General features: G+C 53.8%; 2 protein-coding genes across 6 annotated transcripts in view; both read right to left on the bottom strand.

Moving 5' to 3' along the window:
• The window catches only part of ARAP1 (ArfGAP with RhoGAP domain, ankyrin repeat and PH domain 1), a 62,572-nt gene extending 61,502 nt beyond the window's left edge, over positions 1-1,070 (bottom strand). The window contains exon 1 of one of the 2 annotated variants that reach the window (XM_023645803.2): positions 927-1,070. The gene's annotated coding sequence lies outside the window, so the exon portion shown is untranslated. The remainder of the gene's footprint in view (positions 1-926) is intronic. The other variant, XM_023645801.2, reaches the window with a different exon arrangement.
• A 1,873-nt stretch (positions 1,071-2,943) lies between these two features.
• The window catches only part of STARD10 (StAR related lipid transfer domain containing 10), a 36,111-nt gene continuing 16,756 nt past the window's right edge, over positions 2,944-22,298 (bottom strand). For all 4 annotated transcript variants that reach the window (XM_070274461.1, XM_023645808.2, XM_070274460.1 and 1 more), the window contains 5 exons: positions 6,961-7,108; positions 6,255-6,358; positions 5,482-5,599; positions 3,591-3,643; positions 2,944-3,365 (listed from right to left, as the gene is read on the bottom strand). In XM_070274461.1, coding sequence (XP_070130562.1) covers positions 3,120-3,365; positions 3,591-3,643; positions 5,482-5,599; positions 6,255-6,358; positions 6,961-7,108 — 669 coding nt within the window. In that variant the 3' untranslated portion in view covers positions 2,944-3,119. The remainder of the gene's footprint in view (positions 3,366-3,590; positions 3,644-5,481; positions 5,600-6,254; positions 6,359-6,960; positions 7,109-22,298) is intronic.

Below are 22,298 nucleotides of genomic sequence, written 5' to 3'. Positions count from 1 at the left end.
TTCAAGACTCTGCTGAGTTCCTTCTACCCTGTAATGAGCTTGCTGGGAGGTCTCCCCCAGCCTGGGCGCTCTCTGCTCTCGCAGGACAGGCATCCTGGTGCCTCTGTCTGGACCCGGCTGCTCAGCACTGCAGTCAAATCCTTTCCTGACTACCTCCACATATCTGTCCCACCCTGCAGCCCTCCCCCCAGCCCAAACCTGGGGATCAGAGAAGGCTCCCCATGACAGGAGCTTTGGGGCGGGGGGAGGGGGGGTGCATATGCCAGAAGCCGCACTGTGATGGTTCCTGACCAGAGTTCCCCAGCACCAAAAACCACTCCGTGCCCCACAGTCTCCACTCCAAGTCTGCTCTCTCCAGTCCCAATAACCCACTCCCGGCGTGACCCCATTCAGTGAACACACACCTCCTTCTTTTTCCAGCAACTGGGCCAGGTAGTGGCTCTTGGGAGGCCATGCCCCCATTTACCGGCGGGGAATTGAGGTGCAGAGGCCGGAAGTAGGCTGCCCAAGGTCGATGGAGCCCCAGGTCCACGGCACAGGTTATAGGAATGTGCAGAGCTGTAAGGGTCTCCGCGCTCAACGGGACAGGACCTTTATTTCACAGGTGGGAGAAGCAAGATGCCCGCGGGCAGGCTGGCTCTGGACCCTGGGAGCCTTCACCGAAGGGCTAACGGCTGGAAGCCCCGTCCCGCCAGGGCGCCCGCCTCCCTACAGTCTCTGACCGGACCGCGCATTCTCAGGAGGCGACCCCCACCCCCGCCACCAGACAGGAGGACAGACAACACGACCCGGGAGAAACGCCCGCGGAAGTTGGCGCCGGGCGCAGAGCCGCCGTGCGGCCTCGGCGTTCCCTTCTGCGGAATGGGGGAACTCCGGGCCACACCTGTGAGGGGCTGCGGGGGGGAGGCCCCGGCAGCCGCACTGACCTGTTCCGAGCGGAGACTCCACGCGGGGACCGGGGTCCCGGCGCCGCCACCGACTCACTCCGTTCCAGCCAACTCGCGGCCGCAGGCCGGGCGCGCCCACCCCGCCGGGCGCTTCCGCCCGCCCCACGTGACGCCCCGGGGGAGGGGGGCGGGGAAGGGGCAGGGACCCGCCCCCCTCCCCGGCCCCGCCCAGTCCCGGTCTGCGAGTCGGCGGGCCCGGGCAGCTCTGGGACAGGTCGATCTGTGTGTCTCCCCTACCCGTCTCGCTGCTCCCAGGTCCGCCTCTGTCTCCTGAGGCTCAAGTCTACCCCCCCATCTCCCACCGCTGCCCGCTGAGTCTCCATCTTTTCCTGAGTCTTCCTGCCTCTTGCCACCTCTGGTGACTCTGCCCCTGGGAGGGATGAGCCATGCAACCCCATCCTCCCCCCAAGGGCCCAGACACCCAGAGCTGTAAGGGGCGCGGTTGGAGGCAGGAGGACCAAGGTCCTTGACCTCCTCCTCCAGGAAGTCCTTCCCTACCTCATTCTCCCTGAATACACCATTTCTCTCCCGGGGCCCCCAACCCCCAGAGGCAGGGTGGTGGGCAAGAGTCCTGCCCAGTCAGAGGGCCCAAGGATTCCTTGGCTGAAGCCTGCACCTTTGCTGGCATAGAGATGGGGAAACACACACACATACACAGGGGGGCCCTGGGGTTTGGCAGGCATTCCTACATCCTATGTCCAGGGCACCTCTGGAGCCAGCCAAGCCAGAGACCTTAACTTCTCTATGCTTCTATTTCTCCAAACGCCCAAAGGAGATATTTGGAAGAACAGCTCTCACCAGGGTGTAGCATGGGGGCTTACTCTGAGATTGGGATTAATTTGAGCACCTACTACATGCTAGGCCCAGTACTGGGCAGCTTACTCCTTTATCTCAATCCTCATACCTCTGCTTAAAGGCAAAAATCACCACCTCAGGATATGAATTAGGAAATGAGGTTCCAAGAAGTCCAGGACTTGCCCAGAGTTACAAAGCCAGTATTGGGTAAACCTGGGATTGGAACCCAAGAAGTGGTGAGTTATAGAACCTCCCGTCTACCCCACACTGGACTTTCACTCTGTCCCTCTAGGAAAGGGGCAACTCCAAGTAGATTGTGTCTTCCTGACAAGGCTAAGGCAAGTCACTTCCCAGAAGGGGAGGGCAGGGCCAGACCTGGGGAGAATTTCCTAGCCCCAAACTCATTGGGGTACAAAAACACTGGAGAAGGGCAGAGCACAGAGGTGTCCCTGGGGCAGCAGAGGGCATCTGCAGGCCGCAGAGAACAGGGGAGGCCCAGGTGTCCCTCTAGACCTCAAGCAGCCAGGTGAACACAGGACTGGCATCTGACCACTGGCAAGGGGGAGGGGGCCCCACCCATTCAGTTAACACAGGCCTGAGGTCTTCCAAATGACCAAGGGAAGGCTCGAATCACGGGGCCTGGTCCCAAATCTGATGACCCTCACCCCAAACCCCAACCTCCCTCCTCCAGAACATGCTGCCCCTATCTCTCAGCTCTGGGACCCACAGCCCTGTGCTCTGAGACCTAGTGTCCTCTCCCCTGCCTGTCTGTGACAATTGATGAGTGTCAGACACCCAGTCCATAGGTTTAACCCAAGGGGTCTTGGGCTGAAGGTCACATGGTAGAACTCTACCCTCTGACCCCTGACCTGGGGCCTCTGTCCAGACCTACTCCTTGTCTTAGAGCAGTGAGAGGTAGCCAAATAGCCTGGGGTGAATGGCAGAATGAAGGCGCAGGAAAGACAGGTAGATGGATGAAGAGCGAACTAATGAAGACACAACGAGAATGGAACACACCATCGACAGAAGGAGGGGTGACAACCCCTCCCCTCCAGCTACACATGGTGAAATGAGGGGATGCCGAAAGGAGCAAAGGCCGGCAATCAACAATAAAATTAACAAAAAGAACTGTAGAATAAGGGGGCCAAGGGTAGAGGTCAGGCCCAGGGCAGGTGGGAAGCAGGCACAGCGATGAGCCAGCTGAGGCTGTGGGATCGTTTATTGGGGCTGTGTCCAGCCGGGCCGCAGCACCAGCCTGGGCCTAAGCCCAGCGTCCCCAGGAGGTGCAGGGGGTAGGGGAGGGGAGAAAGCGCGGAAGGATCCGCCACCCCCGGGCTCCGCCCCGTCTTGTCTCGGGTCCCTGCGGTGGTGCCATGATCAGGTGAGCGAGGTGTCATCGTCGCTACCCTCCCCGCCTGCACCGCTGGAGCGCTCCTCGCGGCTCTCTGCCACCGCGCTCTCATCGATGTTCTCCAGCGAGTCCGCATGCTGTACCGACAGCTCCGACAGCGCCAAGCTCGGCAACGGGCTCTGCTCCGGGTGTAGCCAGGGCTTGAAGTGCGGCTGATGCTTCTGTTTCCACTCAGGGTACTTGACGCACGCTTTGTACATTTTCTTCATGGCCTGCAGACCCAAGGCACAGCCGAGTCAGGGGTGAACGGGGCGCAGGACGAAGTCTTTGCCGCGTCCCCTCCGCCAGCAGCTCAGCCCCCAGCTCCCGGGATCCTGCCTCCAGCCCCAGTTTTATGACTCCGCCCCCTGGCTCCCAGTCTCCATCCCTAACTCCACCCTCTCATCCTGGAACCCTCTCCCCAGCCTCCATACTCCCCAAATCCCAAGGCCGCTCACCTTGGGAGCCAGGAACTGAGAAGATTTGTTCACCACCCACTTGGGTAAGGAGCCTGTGAAGCAGGGAAGAGTAGTAAGGAAACGGGAAGGAGCAGCTTCAGGGAGCCAGCCCCCACCCAACACACATACCAGCTCCCTCCCTCCAGCCCGAGCTTCCAGGGAGGCCACCCTCTTCTCTATGGGGAGGGGGCGGTGTGAGAAAAGTTCAATAAGACTTCATCATCCTCACTCCCTCTTTCTACCTCAGACCAAGGTTCTCAGACTCAACTCTGTCATGTGTCCTCCCCCATCCCGTCCCGTCCCCCCCCCCCCCCCCCCCCCGACCTGCTGAGCCCAGAGGGCTGCATGGAAGAAAACCACAAGTCCTAGGCAACCACAGGCTACATGTGGGTTGAAATCTTGACCCACTAGGCTCCTACCTGCCACCTTCCCTCCACTCACTCTGGCATGCTTTCTCATACCCAGTCCCTCTACCGTGAATGGCCCTGATGCTCAGCCCCTTCTCTGCCTGTCTTTTCAAGCCCCCTGCCCCAGAAAGCCTGGCTGACTACAGAGGCCTCTTGGCTGAGCACCCTAGCCTGGCCTGACCTGGAGTCCACAGCCCTGCTCTCCACCCTGTCTCATACCCAAGTGTCTGCTCTGCCTCTGACACCCAACACACTTGCTCACTGAGGTGCTAGGGAGCCCTGAGCCTGGGCCAGTGAGCCCTCGGTGGGCCTTGGGGCATACCCAGGCAAAGATGCTCTCAGGGTATCTATACAAGGCCTGCGGCAAGTCCCCTGAATGGATGCTCTAGTCGTTCATTCATTCACTCGCTCCACATTCACTCAATGATACCTACCCTGTGCCAGCCCTGGGGACCCAGAGAGGAACTCACTATCAGGGGGCCCAAAAGTGTGCCAAGGCTCTGCTAGAGGGGGATGGGTACGCAGAACAGGGAGCCAGTGACTCCTCTGGGTATCAGGGACAGAAGAGGTGACATCTGAAGCAGCCCTGGGGATGAGTAAGCGAGGAGAGGGGTTTCTAGGCTGAGGGAAAGGGCTGACTAGACAGGGAGGTGGGAACGTGTAAGGTGTGAACAGGGACTGGGAAACCTGGGGAGGGGGCTCAGACTTCACTCTGAGGGCGATGGAGAGTCACAGAGGAATTTTAAGCAGAAGAGAGTCATGAGAAAAATGCCTCTAGTAGCTGGTATGGACAGACAAGGTGGCTGAGTATGGAGAGAAACAAGAGGTTCGGGAGCTATTTGGGAGGTAGAATCAATAAGAATTGGTGAATGGATTTGAGAGCTGAGAAGAGGGAGCCCCAGAGCACCCTCAGGTTCTTGGCATGGGTGACTGGAGGGTGGAGATGCAGGAGAAGAGGCAAGTTAGGAGGGGAGATGGTGAGCTGAGCACTAGACACAGAGAGTCCCAGGTCCCAGAAGACATCCTGAGGGAGACGTCCAGGAGGCCACATGGATCTGGATCTCAGCAGAGAGAGACATGTGGTCAGCTGGCCACAGAAGCCTTGGGAGTGGCTGAGCCCTCCCAAGGGAAAGAGGACTGAAGCCTGGAAAACGCAGGCCTCCAAGATGGACAGAGGATGGGAGCCAGCAAGACAGACAGAGTGGGAGCAGCCAGTGAGCGGGAGCGAGTCAGAGCACAAGGGTGTGGAAGGCTAGGGAGGAGCTCCAAGCTTCGCTGTGGAGCAGCGGCTACCACCTCAGCCCCTGCTTTTCAAACCATTGTAAAGTCTCAAACCTTAGTTTAAATGATGTTTTGGATGGAGATGTCCCCGAAATACAAAACAGTTCCTAACAGAGGTCCTTCTAGCTCCCTAGTAGATCAAGCCCCATCCCCTGTGCTAGAGGGAAGGATCCCATGATAGGCTGCCAGGGCCAAGCCCTCACCTTTGGGGTCCACCTGGGCCAGGTAGGTGATGACGCAGCTCTTGGGCCCCGTGCTCTGGATGAGGTAGCCCGTCTGGATGGACACAGCTCGGACCAAGTCTTTCCGAGGTGGGTATTTCTGGGAATGGAAGGCACAGGGAGGTGAGACTCAGGGCGGGGGCAAAGGAGGTGTCTTTGTGAGGACATACACACACACAGTTCACATTTGCTGGCGTCCACTCCAGGCCAGGCCTGATGCTGGGGTGAGGAGAAGAGGAGGAGTCAGACGAAGTGATCCCTGCCCCTCTTAAGTTTTCCCTGTTCCCCTTCAGAAATACACCAGGCTGGCGTCAGGGGTCAAGAGCACACACATGGGCACTCACACACACACACAGTCCTCCTTGCCCAGGCTAGCGGTACCTGCCTGTCTTCCCTGCCATGGAGATCAAGGCAGCCCAACCTCATGGAGGGCCTGGGGACCCTCCCTCTCACCTCTTGCTCCCCTCTTTCCCAGCCAGCCTGCCCCAGAGCCCAACCAACCAACCAACCACTTGCCCACAGTGATGGCCCACACTGCCCTCTTCTCATCTGCTTGAGAGTCCCAGCAGGGAGAAAGGAGCCACTGTTCTCTTTCTACAGGAAGGACACTGAGGGCCAGAGGGCTTTGTGCCTGGCCTGAAGTCACAGAGAAGTCATGGTGGCAGCTACAGCCCTCTCCCTCAGCTAGCCCTGCCAGCCCATCCCTACTTGGCACCTTCCCCTGCCCACTCAGCAGGGAAGGCAGGTCAACTCACGGGATGCTTGACTGAGTAGTTCATAATGATGTAATCAGTGCCCATGGGGAGCCAGGAGCGGAGGGTGATGACGTCACGGTTCTTCAGGGGCTTTGGACACCTCCCTGTGGAGGGCAAGGGACAGTTCAGCCAGATCACTGGCCTGCCTGCCTGCAAGGGAGGGCGTGGCAGAGGCCAGAGACACAGGGATGCCTAGTTAAGGGACGGCTCCCCCCGATCCAAACAGGTACCCCCCAACCCCCCAGACCATAGTCCCGGAGCTGGAATTAGGAAAGAGACAGAGCAGGACCCCTCCCCTCCTGTCTCTGGCCATCCCTGCTCCTCACAGCCTCACACAGCCTTACCTTGTGGCCTGGCTTGTTTGTATATGTGAATGTGAGTATATGGGAGAACAATAGTGTGTACATGAAAATGTGTGACTGAGAGCATGTGGCTGTGGGTTGCATCCATGACTATGTATGAAGGATTTGTGTGGAATGTGTGTAGGTGAACATGCATATGTGTGTGTGAGTATACGTGTGTGTGCCTGAGGGTCTGGGAGTGGACAGAGATGTCAGGGAGGGCGGCCCTACATCTCAGCACTCAGGTCTCTGAACGGCCCGGCAATGGGAGTGCCCACAAAAAGGGAAGGCAGGAGGAAGAGGCTGGGCTGGAGGCCTGGACGGAGGCAGAGGGCGCTGGGACTAGAGGGCCTGTGCCTGCTCACAAGAGTAATAGCCCACGTCGGCGTTGACTGTCAAGCGGGCGATGTCAAAAGTCTCAATGACATTGCTGTCCCACTTCTTTCGGTATTCGATGTCGTGTAGGACGTCGTAGAGTGTCTCAGCTGGCACATCGCGGCACTCCATCCGGCACTGCAGACAGACACATGGGTTGTCAGCGTCACATAGGACTCAGAGCCATGGCAAGGGACCAGAGGGCGGACAAGCAAAGGGGAGAGGAGGAGGAGGAGGACAGGGAGGAACAGTGGCCTCTGAAGTTAGCACGGGCTCACTTCTTGCCACAAGCCCTGTCCAGCCCTCCCAGAAGCCCCCTGTGCCAGGAGACAGACAGCCCCTGTATCCAGAGCCCATCTCCCCATCTCGGCCCCCACCAGACCTTCCCAGTAGTCCCAGGCTCCTTCAGGAAGCCTTCCTGAGTTACTCAGCCAGACCTCCTGAGCTCCATACCCAAGTCTCTCTATCTGTGCCCTCCCAGACCCCTGCGAGGTCCTCATGGGTGGAGACCCAAGCCTGGAATGAGCACATGTTAAATGAAATGAAAGTGTGAGTGAGCAAACAAATGCCTAAATGGGTTTCTTTCTTTCCTCCATGGTACTTATCACCCGGCCATACCACTTGTCCTCCTTTTTTGTTTCCTTCAACAAATATCTTTGGATTTCTTACTCTTTATTAGCCTTGCCCTCCAAGAGCTTTCCGCCTAGGGGAGAAAACAGCCAAGGATTCCCTTTTTTATTTAATCCTCACAACAACTTTGCCAAACAAGAAATCCAAGGAGGAGCTTGAGACTCAGAGAGGTTAAGTAACTTGCGCAAGGTCACCGAGCTGGTAAGTAGCAGAGCTGGGATTTAACCCAGATCACATGTCTGGAAAGCAAGTGAAAACAGAACCAGGTTTCACTAGGTTTGCACTCAGCAAGACGAAACTCAGTCCATGTCCTTGTTCTGTGATTTTTTTCACCTGAGAGCCCAAACCTCTGGATCAAGTTCCCCTCGGCAAATGGACAAGTTTTCTTGTGTCATATAAAAAGGTCTCCAAGGGCTGGCCCCGTGGCTGAGTGGTTAAGTTTTCGCGCTCCGCTGCAGGCGGCCCAGTGTTTCGTTGGTTCGAATCCTGGGCACGGACATGGCACTGCTCATCAAGCCACATTGAGGCAGCGTCCCACATGCCACAACTAGAAGGACCCACAACAAAGAATATACAACGATGTAAAGGGGGCTTTGGGGAGAAAAAGGAAAAAAATAAAATCTTAAAAAGGTCTCCAGAACTGGGTGTTCAGATGGTGCCAAGGGAACCACACGCATTCCTTTCTACTAGAAGGGGGTACAGGCAGCCATGAGGGAGGCAGCCCCTTACAGTCACACAATCCTGGGTTAGGGCTTGGCACCACAGATGGAAGAAAGGACACATCACCACCTATCGAGTATTCTAGGCACCAGAGAACTCATCGCGCCCTGGACATACTTCACTTTACAGAAGACACAGAGGACAGAGGAAGAAGCTAAGTGTCATCACGAGAACACAACCAGACGAAGTCGGGTGGTGAGCCATTCTGCAGGGCTACTGGTCCAGTCTCTCCTACAGGTCCATGTCATAAAGAAGGGACCTGGCTGGACTAAGAGACTTATAGGATACAACAACCAGATACGAAGTGTGGCCCCGGGTTGCGTCCTAGCTTGGACACAACAGCGATCAAGGACGTATTTGGGACGACTGGGGAAATGTGAATATGGCCTGAGTATTAGATATGGTGAAAACTTACTGAAACAGAATGGCGGAGATTGCCACCTGAACAAAAGCAGACAACGAAATGGAATGCACGGTATAATCTCATTTGTGGGGGGAAATATATGCACAGAAAAAGCTCAGGAAGTACATTCGCTAAGGTGTTAACAGTGGCGATCTCTAAATGATAAAAATATGATGGTTTTATTTTCTTTTTGCTGTCTGGATTTCAAATTTTCTAAAGTGTATAGTACATCCTCTGCAATAATGAAAAAATTTAAATAATAAGGTCCCCCAGAGATACTGAGAGATGCACTCACCACAGGCCAGGTACTAAACCATTACACACACATTATACTGTATATTACAGCATTTTATTCTTACTGCAATGCTCTGAGGTATTAGCCCCATTTTAGAATTAAGAAAACTGAAGTTCAAGGACAGACTCCAGCCTGCAAAGACTCACTGTGTGACCCTGAACAAGTCACCCTCCCTCTCTGCCCTCTGTTTGCTTTTCTGCTCCATGAGGGCTATGACTAGATCCATCTTTAAATGAACAGCCCCCAGTTCCAGCCCTGTGGGGAGCAGGGAAAAGTCAGAGATGAATCTGAGGCCTGTCCTTGAGGCTTCCAGTCGAGGGAGGAGACCAACTTAGAAGTGGACAGGTGCCCAAAACTGCCCAGGGGGCAGAGAGGAGGAGGTCAGCTCTGTGGGGAGGGTGGGGGGTCAGGCTTCACAAAGAAGCTCAGCCTGGAAGGTGAGAACAGAGAGAACAGCCAGGGCTCAGGTGTGGAGGCAGACGAGAGTGTGGCCAGCAGGGAAGTCGACGAGTCCATCTGCTCCAGGGCCTGCATCCACCGTGTGGTGCAGCCTAACTCAAAAGGTCCTGGTTCCAGGGGTTCTTGGAGAAATACATGGGCCCAGGGCTCGGTCACAGTTAGTACGGGATGAACCTGGAACATCTTATTGTGCCAGAAAGCAAGGAAGCACTCACAGAATGACAGGGACCTTTCTCAGCAGACACAGGAGCCAGCCTGAAGGGCTCCCACTGGTTTCGTGACCAGATCGTCAGGGTTTGCTGGGGCTTTCCCAGTTTTAGCATTAAGAATCCCAGGCAAACCAGGACAGTTGGCCACCCTACAAGCTAAAGCTGGGACGACCTGTGTATTAAAATAAATAATGATAGTAACAGATTATATTCCACTGAATAAAATAGGAAACTGATGTATATACAGGTATGAATAAATAAATTGAATGTTTGATGATGAATGGGGTATTTATTTAGTTTCAAAGTAGCTTCCCATCAAAGACTCATTAATTACAAAGGGCAAATGGGTAATTTCATGGTGGAGAAGCCTGGCAGACACCACCTTAATCAAGAGATCAAAGTGAACATCAGTAGTAATGGGACAAGTGACAACCGGGTGCCGTCTGACAGGACTCAGTGAAAAGAATTCAGGCACCACCTATGTGATATTTCTGCAAAGATGCATAACCTAAATCTAATCACAAGGAAAATCAGACAAACCCAACATGAGGGAGAAAATAACTGGCCTCTAAGTGTCAAGGTTATGAAAGTCAAAGAAAGACTCAGGAACTATATTAGACTAAAGAAGACTAATAAAACATGAGTGAGTGAATGAATGAATGAGTGATTAGACAAAGTGATGGGAGGGATGTGATGGTGAGAAAGGGGTTGGAGAAGACAGAGACCAGATCTGGGACCGCCATGAGCATCCAGACAACCTTCTAGTGAGCAGCCATGTGGAGGTCTTGGGGCTGCACCAGACATTCAACACACTCACTCTTCACCCCAAACGTACGAGCTGGAATCCTTCCTGTGCGCAGAATAGAAGGCTGCGGCCCAGAGGATTAAGCAACCTGCCCAAATCAGAGAGCAAGCAAGCAGCAGAGCAGGGATTCAAAACCGGATCTTCCTGCACCCCTAACCATCAAGGAGCACTCAAGTGTGGCTTCTGAGGAAACCAGAACTTCTCTAAATCCAAGTTTGGAAACAGGTTTGGCTGTGCAAGTCCTCACACGTGTCACCCTGGACAGTGAGTGTAGAGAGGGGCAGGGACAACAAAAACATGCTCTGTAGGTTGGAATCCCACCTGAGAATGCCTCCTCCCTCGGGGCCAGGCTCACTGCCCCCAGGGCCCACTGGCACCCATGGCTGGGTGCACACTGAGAAGGGGCCCACCCTGCCAGACACTGCCTGTTCTCCCTCGGGACTCCTGGATCAGGACTGCTGTGGGGCTTCAGAGCCAAAGGCCTCGCTCTGAGACAGCTGGCAGTGGGTGGGCGGAGCACGCAGAGCCACAAGACAGACAGGCACCAGTTAACTGCAAACTCTGCATAACATTTTATCTTTAAGATTAAGAGGGAAACATCATTTCCCCGGCTCATGGCAGACTCTTGGGGAGGAAGGCCAGCAGCAGGGCCCTGTTGGGAGGAGGGCACTGGGAGGACCCTGGCTGCAGCGGTGATGTTGCAGGCAAGGAAACTGAGGCAGGCCGGTGGCTAGAATGGAGAGCATCCTTGTCCTCGGGCATCCTGGTCCCTTGGCGATGGGCCTGGCTTCTGGCCCAGCTCTTTCCAGAGCCCCCAGGAGGCAGCACCACAGCGCCAAGAGGGGTAAATTACATCGGCATTGTTCCTGCCCACAGCTTCAGCCAGCTGCCACACCAGCAAGGTGTAATTCTAAGAGGCTTCAGGAGGGACCAGTGAGGGTAGGGGTGAGTCATCGGAGAACAGCTGGTGGGTGGGCAGGTTACCAGAACCCACAGCCATTAGGCCCCGGGCCTAGTCAGTCACTTGGGCTGGACACCTGGGAGCTCCCCTTGCAAACCAGAACTGAAGGTGGGTGGCAGGTGGGGGTGTGCAGCTGTTGCTCCGCCAAGGAGCCATGCTCGGCTGCAAAGCCCTTGAAGCCTGGTTACAGCAGGAAGTCTGAAATGCAGCCATTTTACAGCTGAGAAAACTGAGGCCCAGAGGGAGTGAGTGACACCAGAGAAACTACAGGCTGTGTCCCCTTGCACCTGCTCTCTCCAAACCCCATGAGGTGGAGCACTGGGATTGCCCAGAAGCCCTGGGACCTGTAAGGCCCCCAGATGCGGGCCCTGAGGGAAGAGGCATTCTCAGGTTGGAGTCTGTGGGAACTGTGGGAACGGAAGGCAATGGAGCCTAAAAGCAGAAGGAGCTGAACAGGGGGGAGAGGGCATTTCAGGCAGAGGGACTGGCGAGTGCAAAGGCCTGGAGGCTTAAATAAATAAGGAGAGAGCAGGGTCCAGTGCCCAGCCATGTCTCACTCTCCCCGTTCCCTCTCTCCAGCCTTGTCCTAGTCTCCTTTGGGAGGCCTTCCCAGTGCTCAGCGTTAGAGAAGGAGGAATCTCCACAGGAGGAGGGAAGTGGTGGGGGGAACCCAGGGAGAGAGTCGACCTGAGACAGGGGAAAAGAAGTCAGGTCCCCTCCATGGGGCTGTGGGGCGGCCTTGAGGGCCAAAGGCCAGGGCAGTAATAAGCAAACTGACAGATGGGTGGACCCAGTCTGGCCCTCACCCCAAGACCTCCCACAGCAGGTCTCCAATATCCTTGCCCGTGGGATATGTGGGGCACACAGATCGTCCCAAAGTCCAAGGGACCTAGGCGATGATCTCTTCCACCACCACTCACCACTCTTCAGGTTACCACTGGGGAAACTGAGGCCCAGAAAAGGGCAAGGGGTTCATCTGGGCTCTGAGACATCCCACGGGCTGTGCTGACTGCTCACCAGGTTGCATTTTAGCAGACAGTATTTTAAAGGAATAACTGTTAGGCAAATCACCCTTTCCCAACAGAACTGTATTCAAATCAGAGGCCACATTCCTGACTGGGGGTGGGGCACTAAGCATCAAATCAATCCCAACCCTGAACTACAGCCACAGCCTCAATAACCGTTACCCTGTGCGCCAAATCACTAATTCATCATCCCACAAAGGAGACAGCAGCACCTGGACTGTGGACCCCACAGGGGCTGAAATTTAGGTCAAACCACCTCTGCCAGTTGTCAAGGGCGCCAAGCTGCATCCTGTGCAGACATCGTCTATTACCCTCCCACCACCCTGATGGGTATCATCATCCCCATTTTACAGATGCAGAAACTGAGGGCCAGAGAGTTACAATGACTGACCAAGGCCACATGGCTAACAATAGTGAAGCAGAGAACCAGAGCCTGGGTGAACCTGACCCCAAAGTGTCAGGACTTTGTGCTGCCTTCATCAAGGGGCAGGACTGGTCCAGCTAAAACAAACACTCCGGGAAGTGGAGGCTGCCGGTAGTTAACTGATGCTGTTAGGCAGCGCTCATTGGATTCAGAGGGCTTGCTGGCCAGGGTGGCAGAGCTCAGAGATTCTTCCTCTTGACCAATTTCCTAACTTGATCCTCAGACTTCCTTGGGCTCAAAGACAGGGCCACGCTTTTCCAAGACCCAGCCCTGGAGCTCTGCACCTGGAAGCCCCCTCGGAGAACCTTTTGGCTGTGGCATGGCCCCACCAGACCCAGCCAGGCCCCACAGACTCACCGTTTACATGGTGTTCTGGGTCAAACAGACCTCTGCCCTGCCATGTCCCGCCTGTGTGGCCTTCGCTTGGGCAAAGGACATCAGCTCTGAGTCCCAGGATACTCATCTGTCAGAGATAACCCTCCTTCTGAGTGGAGCGGTGAGGATTTAATGAGACCTGTACACAAAGCCTCTGCTGCCCCTCCTCCAGCCCCAGGCCCCACAGCTTTCCCTGACTCCTCAGGCCCCGCCCAGCGGAGCCCCTTCCTGCTAATCCCCAAAGGGAAGGACTACAGGGACGAGAAACAAAGCTTAAAAAGACAGAAATGCCCCACGTCCCTCCACAGGGTGGATGGACAGGGAGCGGGTGGGTGGCCCTCCTACCCCAGGGCCCTGACAAATCCGCCTGCTCTACTCTCACAGTCCATAGCCAGGGACTGCCCTCCCCTTGGCAGACCAGGTGCCAAGAGCAGAGATGGGCCTAGGGGCCACACAGCAGATGAGAGGCCCAGCTCTAGAAGCCCCTCTGCCCTGTCTGCTCCCAGTCTCTTCCTAGGGTCCGCTCACAGCCTGCTGGCTCCAGAGCCCCCCACTCTGCCCCTCCCAGAGGCCCCAAGGGCCAGCATCAAGCCAAGCTGATAGAGTACTTGCCCTTGCTTCTGGTTTTTAGGGCCCCTAGAATGGAGACCCCTAAGATCTTCCCCTTGCACCCCCCCCAAATCTCAAGAGCAGCTCAAGGGCACTGACACAAGGGGTCGGGGAAGCGTGGGGGGGTGGGGATGTGAAGGGAGGTCCAATCGGTCCTGCCGTGAGTGGTTGAGGCATTCCTCCCCGAGGTCTGCCTAGAATGGTTTCCCAGGACGTCCCCTAGCTGGCTCCTTTCCTGTTTTGTCTTCAAACTTCAGCCTGGCTCTCCCCTGTCCAGGCAGCCCACCCAGTCCCTAAATTCTTCAGGTTGCGCTGGGGACCTACTCCTCTACCCTCAGTGCCTCCCTCCATCAGCACACGCTGCAACACACCGATGTGCCAGCAGCGCTGTGGCCCCTTAGTTGTCTTGGCATCCCCCGGGCCTGGCACAGTTCCATAAAGAAGTGTTGCCTGAACGGCAGGATGGAAGGTGAGTCAACAAAGAGGCTGTGTCTGTGTGAGCTTCTCTGACTTTGAGAATGCTGGGCCATGGCCGGTGGCCCTCAGTGCTTCTGTGGAATTCAGAAGGAAGAGTCATTGTGAAAACCTCCTGGACTCTTGTAAAAATCTCTATGGCACTTGAGGCTGATTACTACTTCTGCCATCATCCTCTTCTAAAATGGAGTCGAGGGGTAAGGGGTGTCGAGGCAGGTTCGGGGAGATTCCAGGACTTGCTTCAAGATCTTTAATAGTTCTAATAGTTAAAAGTAAATTAAAATTGTACTAAGGTACCAATTTATACTTAGTAAATTAGTGAAAATATATAAAGTACCCACTGCTTGTGAGGATATGGTAAAACTGTTACTAAAAATTGGTTCCACGATTCTGAAAAGCAATTTAGCAAATATTTTCAAAATCATAAAAATGTATCTTTTGGGGCCGGCCCCGTGGCAGAGCCGTTAGGTTTGCGTGCTCTGCTTCAGCGGTCCAGGGTTTCGCCAGTTTGGATCCTTGGTGCAGACATGGCACTGCTCATCAAGCCACACTGAGGCAGCATCCACATTGCACCACCAGAAGGATCTACATCTGGAATATACGACTATGTACTGGGGGGCTTTGGGAAGAAGAAGGAGGAAAAAATAAATTTTAAAAAAGTGAGGAAAAAGTTCTGTTACAATATTCATGACTATATTATTGTATTCGTAATTAGTAACATATGTTTGAGAACAATATATTGGAAATGGAGTGGCTCTAATACTGAGGCAAGATGTGGCCCAGGCAGTTAGGGGCTGTAATGCAAGGGCTGACGGATAATATCAACCAGACTTCTGGGAAAACCTATTAACACAACCATCATCCAAGTCTATGCTCTAACTACAGATGCTGAAGAAGATGAAATTGAAAGTTTTTACGCAAGTATCCAAGAAGAAATTGATCATACACCAAAACAAGACATGCTGATGATTATAGGTGACTGGAATGCACAAGTAGAAAATAAAGCAAAATCAAACGTGGTTGGAAAATTTGGACTAGGGGTCAGAAATGAAGCAGGAGACCAGCTCATGGATTTCTGCGAAGCCAACGATCTGCCCATCGCAATCCATGCTTCAAGCAACTGAAGAGAAGACTGTAGACATGGACATCACCAGACGGCCAACAGAGAAATCAAACAGACTACGTAACTGGAAGCAGGAGGTGGAGAAGCTGTATTCTCTCTGCCAAAACAAAACCAGGAGCAGATTGTGGTCCTGATCACAAACTGTTCATAGCAAATATCAGAGTGGAGCTCAGGAAGAGCACTACAAGAATCGTAGAGCCGAATATAACGTAAACAACATTCCCAACAAATTCCAAGTCCACGTAACAAACAGATTTGCATTGTTAGACTTCGTTGACCAAAAATCAGAAGAACTCTAGACTGAAACCAGAAATATTATTAAGGAAAAACGTGAGAAGACAATGCCTGAAGTAAAAAGAACACTCGAGATGGATGACAGGGGAAAATTATAACTTGTTAAGGACAGGCGAGAAGTAAAAGTAAAAGGTGACAAAAGCAGGGTTTGAATTCTGAATGCAGCTTTGACTATCACTTAGAGATAAAGAGAACCACTCTGATGGCCAATGCGAAGAGATGGAAGACAACAAAAGCAAGGAGAACAAGAGGTCTCTTACAGAAGATTCAAAAAATCAAAGGGAAATTTAAACCTAGACTAGGAATGCAGGACAGCCAACAGGAAGGCACACTATCTGATCAAGGGCAAATAGAGGAAAGTGGAGACAGTCCACTGGAGATCCACGCAGAAAAGATAAAAGGATGACAGACTTCTTTGAAGAAGATTCCTATGAGGAAGAACCCATAATTCTAGAAAGTGAAGTCTTGGAAGCTGCCCTGAAAGTCCTGGGAAGAAATAAGTCAACAGGGTGGGCAGGGGAACGATAGAATTATTTCAAGCCACAGAGACTGAATCTGTCAAAATCCTAACAAGAATACGCCAACAAATATGGCAAACAAAACAGTGATCTACAGACTGGAAATGCTCAATATACACTCAATCCCCAAGAAAGGAGATGCCAAGGAGTACAGTGACTACAGGACCGTTGCTCTAATCTCCCAGGCAAGTCAAGTGATGCTCAAGGTGCTTATACCTTACCTTATATGCTTACCTCATATGGAGCAAGCAACGCCTGAGGTCCAAGCTGGACTTCGAAAAGAAAGAGGCACATGAGATCTAATTGAGATTATTTATTTGTTGTTTACTGGAGTGCACCAAAAACTTTCAGAAGAAGGGTAGTCTATGTTTTATAGACTACAGTGAAGCCTTTGACTGCATGGATCATGAAAAACTATGGGCTGCTCTGGAACAAATGGGTGAGCCTCAGCTCTTGATTGTCCTGATGCGTAACCTGTACTGTGACAAGAAGCCACTGTCAGGACAGAATACAGAGAAGCAGAATGGTCTCCTATAGGCAAAGATGTCAGATAAGGGTGCATTTTATCTCCCTATCGGTTTAATCTGTACACAGAACATACCATACAAAAAGCTGAGCTAGACTCAGATGAAAGAGAAGTGAAAATTGGTGGAAGAAACATCAACAATCTAAGATATGCAGATGACACTATCTTACTGGCAGAAAGCAGCAATGACTTGAAACAACTTCTGACGAAAGTGAAAGAAGAAAGTGCCAAAGCAGGACTGCATCTGCACATATACAAGACAAAAGTCATGACTACAGAAGAACTACACAACTTTAATGTAGACAGTGAAGGCGCCGAAATTGTGAAAGATCCTGGTTACCTTGGGTCAGCCATCGCTTTGAATGGAGACGGAGACTCGCAAGGGCAGCAATGAAAGAATTAGGAAAGATCATCAAGTGGAAGGAAGGGTCCCTAGAGACTAAGGCCAAGATTCCCCACATCCTCATAGTCCCAGTTATATGTACGGGTATGAAATCTGGACAGTGAGGAAGGCTGACAGGGAAAAAATGATTCATTTGAAATACGGTGTTGCAGGAGAGCTCTACGGATACCCTGGACGGCCAGAAAGATGAACAAGCGGGTCTTAGAGCAAATTAAGCCTGAACTATCGCTGGAGGCAAAAATGATAAAACTGAGGCCGTCCTACTTTGGACTCATCAAGAGAAGGCAGGCTTCTTTGGAAAAGATGATAATGTTGGAAAAACTAGAAGGCAGGCAGAAAATAGCAAGACCAAATAGGAGATGGACTGACTCCACAAAGGAAGCCATAGGCATGAATCTACAGAAGCTAGTAAGGCTGTTGAGGACAGGACACTGTGGACATCATTTGTTCATAGGGTCACCAGGAGTCAGAGCTGATCTGATGGCACATAACAACAATTGGAGAACAATCTGGAACACCACCAACAGCAGGGCCTGACTGGGTTAAGAATGACACATCACCTGGATGATTATTGCCCAGCTACTGAGGACTCTGGGCTCCTCCAGAGCAGGTGCAGGGGCTGAGCTGCCTCTGAGCCCTAAGAACCCAGAACAGGCTGGCAGGGAGTAGGTGCTGGAAATGTTTGTGAACTAATAATCCTATAGCAATACGAGAGACTTCTACAGGTGCAATGTGAAATGAACAAAAGAGGATACAAACTTGTCCCTGTGCCGTGGTCTAAACCATGTATAGATTATCTACATCCTTGGATGAGAGCTGGAAGGAACCAAGGATAAGTTTTACTCTGGAATTGAGGCTCTGGGTGATTTATTTTTCTTTTGGATTCTCGTTACTATTGGTACAATACACTTTACGCAAGATATAGAAACCACACATTTTTTCCCTAAGTTTAGAGTGTTGCCTGAATCCCGAGGTCCTCATTCCCTGAACCCGGAAGCCTAGACTCAGCTGAGATGGAGCCTGAGGCTGCCGTGCTGATGCTGTTACCTTGGAAATGCTCCACGTGGTGTGGCCATGTTGGGAGTGGAGCCAGAGGGGACTCAGGGCCCTTCCACCCTTGGGCTGGAGCACAAGCTTGACAACCCTGGGGAGTCGGGGCAGGGACAGAGGGAAGTCGGGGATGTAGATACAGGGAGGGGCACCTAAGTGGAGTCCTAAGGGATGAACAGAAGAGCAGATGGCACCCAGATGCGGAGCAGATGTAAGGAGGAAGAAGCTCCTGGCAGAGATGCTGGCATGAGCCTGGGGCCTGGAAACGGCCAGGACTGGCTGAGGAACAGTGAGGGCAGTTCCACAAGGTAATCTGAGTGAATAAGGATGGAGGCGGGAGGAAATGGAGCTGCCCCTTGGGTACCTCAGACTGTTCATTCATTCATCCATTCAGCAAATGTGAATGGTGTGCCAGCTCCATGCCAGGCTCTGTGCTAGGGGCCTCGCAAATTCCATCCTCTCAATTACGTGGGAGGGAAGATTATGCCCATTTGTAAATGGTGGCTTAGAAAAGTGAAGTGAGGAACCAGCCTGGAACCCAGTGACCCAAAGGCCACCCCTGAGGCCATTCCCTAAGCACTAGGCTCTGCTCTGTGAAGGGCCCAGTGAATCCCAGGTAGGCCAGTGCCCGGCCAGGTAAAGACTGTCCTTGGTGGGGCGGGGGTCGATGCTAGGGACTGGGGCTGTTGGAGCTGGCTCTGTCTGCAGTGAGGGGAGCTGGAAGGACACAGAAAGCACAAGTGGTGTGGTGTGGGCCCAAAGCAGAGTTTCCTTCCTCTCCTTTCGGACTCAGGATTCCCACCTATAAAATGACTAAATAAGCCCTGTGGCCCTCTCTTCTGAAGGGAAGGGGCTCTGGCACCAGATACCCCCAACCCATCTTCTCTCCAAAAGTGGGGCCCCCCGAGACTGTGGCGGAGAGTGGAGGTGCTGTCACACCTCCCCCAGACAGAGCTCCCTGAGCCTGCTCAGGCAGACCAAGCAAGGCCCCTCGGCTGCTCTCCATCCAGGGCTGAGTGACTCATCTCTGCTCTGTCTCCTTCCTCCTTCCCTTCCCCCAGTCTCCAGCAGGCTCCCTGGACCCCCATTCCCACGCCCCAGGCTCCAGAGTGGCAGGCCCCAGCTCTGCAGCAGTAGGGAACATCCTGCTCTGACATCTCAGAAGCTGACCTCCTGGTCTGGACCTCCGCCACTCTGCTCCAGCCCTGGGGGAAGTGGGGAGCCAGACAGAGGAGGGAGAGCAGAGGGCAGAGAGTGAGAAGGCCTGGAAGAAAAGGGAGGGGTGGTGGGAGACCAATGAGACAAGACAGGGGCCAGGGCTGACACACAGACATCAAGACAAAGACAAATTGGATAAACACTTCCCATGGCTTCAGGGACTGCCAGTGGCCTGATGCCCCCAAAGCTCTCTAGTAAGCTCCAGAGTGTGTCAACAGCCTCCCAGGCATCACCCCCTGGACAGCCCACAGGCACAACACTCACCACATCTACCACTGTTGTATTATGCACCCACCAACGCCCACTCCCCTCCGCTCCCCTCCGGTGCCTAGAATCTGGGCAAAGTTGTAGACTCATCTCTCACTCATCCCTGGGATTCTGCTCAGCCATGACCTTCCCAACAGCTCCTCTTCACCACCCCCAAGCAGGCCTCATCATCCTTGTTTGGACCACTGCAAGTGGATCCTTGTCTCTGGTCCCCTGGCTCCCAGGCCAATCTGTCCCCTGCAGCCAGGGAGCTTCCTAAAACCCAGAGATGATGATGGCACTGCCCAGCTTGAAACCCTCTGCTGTCTCTCTGCCTCCAACGTCCCCCTCACTCTGGCTCTGCCTCCGTTCCTTCTCACCCTCAGCCGGCACCCCTGCCCCATGAGCCTACCTCACTGAGATACTCACCAAGATCTTCTCAGCATGCCACCTGCCTCCTGCTGGGTCCCCCAGGTCCCACCCAGACACCACTGCCCCCACTATGCTCTCAGCCACTGGCCTCCCTCACCTGTGTTCTCAAGAAGGGCTGTCACCGTCTCCATCGGTCTCCCTACTAGGCCTTGAGAGCAGGGCTGGGTCTGATCCATCTCCAGTTCCCTAGCACCAGCACAGTGGCTGGCAGAGTGGGTGAGAGGCAGGAGGAGAGGTTTGTTGAACAAATAACTGGGACAGGAAAAACAAAAAAACAGAGGAAAGGGGACAAGTAGAGACACGAAGGCAGAGGCAGTTACTATCGGAGACAGGGATGAAAATACACCCTGAGGGGAGACTCTGAGACCCAGAGAGAGGCCCAGAGGCAGAGACAGGAGGCTGGATGGAGGCAGAGAGGGGAAAACCCGAGGCAAAGCCAGAGCTGAGCAGGGGGCGGGAGGTGCAGGGAGACAGTTGAGGAGACATAATTGGATCAGAGACAACTCTGCTGCAGTGAGGGGGCGTGACTCACACACACAGTAATGCCAGACACAGAAACACACACAGTCTCACACGCAGAGGCACAGACACACAACCTTGGGCGTGTACTAGCATACACACCCAATCCATAGGATTTAATGACCCTTGTCAGGTGCCTGCCCCGGGGCTGTCACTTGGACAGTTTCGGGGGAACCCAGTCCTGCCCCTGAGGGGCTCACAGTCTACCCAAGTAAAGACCATATCACACACACAGTCACCTACAATCCAGCTCCACACGCAGAAGGCCCACACACAGGAGGCCGGACAACCCCCATCACATCATCCTTTCTCATAACACACAACCACCATCTGGTATCTTATTTAGTTACTTGTTTGCTTCTATTTTGCTTGGCTTTCTCTCTCAGGATGTAAACTCGTGACAGCAGGGCCTGATCTGCCTGGTTTGCCACTAAATTCCTGGATATTCTTGGCATATAATATGTGCTCAATAAATACGTGTTGACTGAACAAATGTTGGAGACACACAAGGGAACTCCATCCTCTCTGGTTGTCAGGCCTCTGCCTTAAGACTTACCACCTCCCTGGTCCAGTACCAGGTGCCAGGCAATCTGGAAGGGTCCAAAGACAGAGAGGGGTGGTCCAGGAGATGGTAGAGGGGATCTCAGGGAACCAGGGGTAGATGCAGCTTTGGGCATGAAACCCAAAGGATGAGATGAAATGGCCCAGGCACCACAGGAGAAACCAAAATCAGTACTTACCCCCACTTCCCAAGGTGGGGGGAGGGAAGGGGGGGCGGGGGGGGGGGGCGGGTGTACACGTGCAGGCCTTGTTCACCTGCTCCAAGACAGAAGGATTCTGAGAGACATCAGAGGTAGCAAGTAGCTGCCCTAGGGAGCCAGGCTGAGAGGCAGGGAAGCAATTGTTATGCTAAAGCCCCAGAGAACAAGGCCCACCTGCTCTATGCCACCTGCCTCAGGCTCTCTTTAATGACAGGTATGCCACCTGCCTCAGGCTCTCTTTAATGACAGGTAAGAGGAGCCGTTTTTTGGCATGGGACCCACCACTAAGTTCTGGGCCTGCTACTTTCTTCCACTGTCGGTGTTTCTGAGGCTCCAGGGGCCCCAGAGCATCGAGGCCAGCCCAAGCATGCCAGAGGGGATAAAGTGAGGCATGGGGAAGAACAGAGACACCTCCAGCCTCACACCTGGTCTGAGCAGCTTTCCTCCCACGTGTTGCTGGAGCATGCTCACCTGCCCAGGTCAGGGGCAAAGGTAAGGTGGCAGGGCTGGACTAGGATTTCCAGCCCCATCTATCTTGGTGGCAACCTGGCCCCCAGGCCTGAGACCACTGGCCCCTCAGGAACAGACTGAAGCAGCCTGGCCGAGGTCCCAGATCCCTGAAAAGTGTCAGGCCTCTGGGGTCACTGCCCATGGCCCTGGCTCCAGCCGGCCGGCCAGGCGTGGAGATGCAGCGGAAGAAAGAAAACCCATCTGTCTCCAGGACTCCCTCGTTTCTCTCATCTCCTGAAACTTTAAAGACTCTCGGCTGGAAACTGAGCTGGGGCTCGTTAAAGTTTAAAAGCCAGAGCCTGGGGAGCTGGGCGTGGAGGCACGGAGCCAGCGGGGGGG

The sequence above is a fragment of the Equus caballus genome, chromosome 7, assembly GCF_041296265.1.
Source record: "Equus caballus isolate H_3958 breed thoroughbred chromosome 7, TB-T2T, whole genome shotgun sequence".
NCBI classification, from domain to species: domain Eukaryota; kingdom Metazoa; phylum Chordata; class Mammalia; order Perissodactyla; family Equidae; genus Equus; species Equus caballus.
Note: the sequence above shows the minus strand (reverse complement) of the source record. Positions and strands in the feature narration are given on the sequence as shown.